General features: G+C 50.5%; 1 protein-coding gene across 2 annotated transcripts in view; it reads right to left on the reverse strand.

The window, feature by feature from the left end:
- Positions 1 to 3,045, reverse strand: part of LOC127748853 (uncharacterized) — a 45,291-nt gene that overhangs the window by 3,437 nt on the left and 38,809 nt on the right. The window contains exons 2-3 of one of the 2 annotated variants that reach the window (XR_008010808.1): positions 935 to 1,034; positions 792 to 825 (exon numbers count right to left, since the gene is read on the reverse strand). Coding sequence is in view for 1 of the 2 variants with exons in the window: in XM_052264126.1 (XP_052120086.1) it covers positions 935 to 1,034 (100 nt within the window). In the remaining variant the exon portion in view is untranslated. The remainder of the gene's footprint in view (positions 1 to 791; positions 826 to 934; positions 1,035 to 3,045) is intronic. The other variant, XM_052264126.1, reaches the window with a different exon arrangement.

A 3,045-nucleotide genomic window follows, 5' to 3' on the forward strand; every position in this document is an offset into this window, starting at 1 on the left:
GTGTGTGTGTGTGTGTGAGGCAGGGGGTAAAGGAAAGGGGAGAACAGTGTCTTTGATGAAAAGCGCCCCGGGACGGACAAGGCGAGGGCAAGGTGTGAGTAGAAGCGGGTGTCTGTGCGCGCCTCGAGGACAGAAATAGGTGCACACGCTCAAACACTTGCGAGAATGAAGTGCAGCGACAGTAACGCGAAAACAAGGGCACAAAGTACTTTGAAACTTCAGAGTGAAACTATCAAAGCAGAGTTTTCTGTTCTGAGATTCCTTGCGCGCCCCCTTTTCATTTACGCTGCGTATGTCTCTGACGTACGTCAGGGTGTGTATTGTGCATCTGGCCCAAAACTTTTTTGTACGATTTCGCGTTTCTTGTCATTTCCTCGAATTTTTCCTCCCTCCTAACCCCCTTTCTCTTTCTTTCTCTCTCGCACCCCCTCTCTCTTTCAGTTCTATGTGGTCCAGCACGGAACTGTGTCCATCATCACTGCCCCTCCTCCCCCCTCCCCTTCTTTTTCTCCCTCTGACAGACTGGGTGAGGCGATCGCTATGTAAATACAGCGTATATAATAGACCTCGTGGGAGGGGTGGGGGAGGGGCGGGGAGGGGTGGTGGATAAGGCTTATCAGTCGTGCCAAGTAAAGAAAGGCCGCGCGCCCACACGCCGCGCCACACCGCGTCTACAAATACCGCGCGATCAATAATGTGATTATCAGCGGCCAGGATTAGCAGCCCCTTCTGGCAGGGAAACACAATTTTCCACGTCTCAGGAAAAACACGTGCCGTATAAATATACTTACTTCAGACGGCGACTAGTAAATAAACCACATTGTCCTGAAAAAATAATACATTAGTTCCTCAGACAATACGGCAATTATTGTTTCGTTGAAGACAAATGTACCTGTGAATTCCATCGTATTTATTCGATCGAAAAATACTTTACCTTGCAACCGCTGTCCAGTTGGCGCTGATACCCGCGGGCTGGTGTGCCTCCCTCGATACCCCCCGCACGGTGGGCGGCAGAGCGGCACGGCACGGAGTATCTGCGGGACATACCGACATACTATAGGTGAACGGGGAGCTCTCAAGTAAAACGAAAACGTACACTGAAAAAACATGCCGGTTGAGTCAACCCGTAACTCGGTTCCCCCAACCGAGTCGCGCGGTTAATTTCCGACCCACTAGAAACTCGGTTGGGAGAACCCACACTGTGGGTTGTACTCGTCTGGTTACAGTGACCGCGCAGAGATAGTTGTGACAACCAAGTCTGAACGGTCCAAAAAGAAAATAGAAATCGACTAGCGTTACCGCCAGGATACCCCCACCTCTCCCTCCGACAGGCACCTCACAGAGACCGTTTCGCTCTGGCGCCGTCCGGGACTTGAACCCCGGACTTTGCCATTACTGGGCCTCCGCGATACCCCCAAGCCATCGCGGCGCGTGGGAGGGAGGAGGCAGGACAACGAACACATGTCGCAGCGGGCGGGGCCCCGGAGCAGCCGGCGGCGGCAGCGCGCCGAGAGGAGGCAGGTACGGGAGGGGAGGGGGGACGACCCTGGGCCAGCCGGGGTCGGCACTGCATCCCAGTTCGTAGTTCACAGAACCGAAAGCTTCGACTGCGCGACTGGGTCCAGAGTACCCACACGAGTCAGTTCCACTATCTGCCACTTGGTCTCACTAACCAGACTGAGTGTTTCTCCCAACTAGACACCCTCAACCGGCAAATGTGCCGGTTACCCCAACTATGCACTTTTTTCAGTGTACTTGAGTCCTTCGGCCCTTTGCCATCGCATCATCCATCATACTGACGTCACAATCAGAGCCCAACGTTTGGGCTCCGCGGAAACCAGCCGGCCAGTAGTGACCTGGTAGACACACATTCAAACTTGCTTGTGCCTGCACGCCTGCAGGCAAGCTGTTCCTTGTGTGTACTACATGGTCGACTGTTGGGTTTACAGAAAATTCTTGAAAATATCTTCAGTTTGCACACCAATTAACGTTTTAGACTTCACAATATGTCTAATTATGGCACACTTAAACTTAGACATCAATTGACGTGAAAAATTAAACCCTTCTTGTGATGCAGCTGTGCGGTGTGGTGTTTCAGCACTTGGGGTTTGCTGGGACCGGCATACATAAAAAATACTGTTCATTATCAAAGATATTTTTTACAGTGATCCTCGCTAGGCTGGCCGCAATTAACGCTCTGGCAGTTAACATCGTTACCGTACAGTGCGCTCCCCGCCATCGGATATATAGAGACGTTAAACGGAATTTGTCATCGCCGGGAAGTGGGCGGGGCGTGCAGATCGTCCCTTTACGACTCATCCTGGACAACTGGACCAGACCCTTTATAATAATGTTTTATATAAAAGTAATAAGAGCGGATGGGCGGGCGGGATTGGAAGCCGACTCCAGTATGAAGTAAACTGCCAACGATGTCAAAACAAAATTTGGAGTACATTTATTTTGTTCTTTGTTTTACCACAAAATACTTTTATGAGAGCAATTTCACTCTGCAAATCAAACTGTCGTAAAAACAAGATGACACTTTTGGCTGCAAAACTAAAGTCTGGCAGTGTTGAAACTACAAAGTATTACAGTTGAAGTTGCTAAGTAGTTCTAGAGCTTACACAGCACAACTGCATCGGGCCACTTTGGCAGTTTAAAACTGTATAGTTTTGCAGTTTAAAATGAAGAACTGATAGGTTTTTGTATTTTGCCTTAAAAGAAGAAAATGTTACGTTTACCGCCGCCAAGACCCTTCAAATAACGAAGTTCTTTCTCCAGTCTTCATATTATGGGCCAAAGTTCATTTTTTTTCCCATCCTCCCCCTCCGCTTTCCTTAATCTTTTTTTAAGGCGCCAACGCGGGACGGCCGGCTGACCGGGCGGGCCAGACGGGCGCAGGCGAGCTTGAAATACGAAGCAGTCAGTGTTTTAGCGTATCGGCAAAGAGCACATAAAGCACGGTCGATTCACCACGGGATTTGGTCACGCTGCGCCGCGCGGTGCGCACCCTCCCTGCTTGGATCGTACCCCCCCCCCCCCCCC

This window comes from Frankliniella occidentalis, unplaced genomic scaffold (genome assembly GCF_000697945.3).
Source record: "Frankliniella occidentalis isolate FOCC.00 unplaced genomic scaffold, Focc_3.1 Scaffold16, whole genome shotgun sequence".
In the NCBI taxonomy this organism is placed as follows: domain Eukaryota; kingdom Metazoa; phylum Arthropoda; class Insecta; order Thysanoptera; family Thripidae; genus Frankliniella; species Frankliniella occidentalis.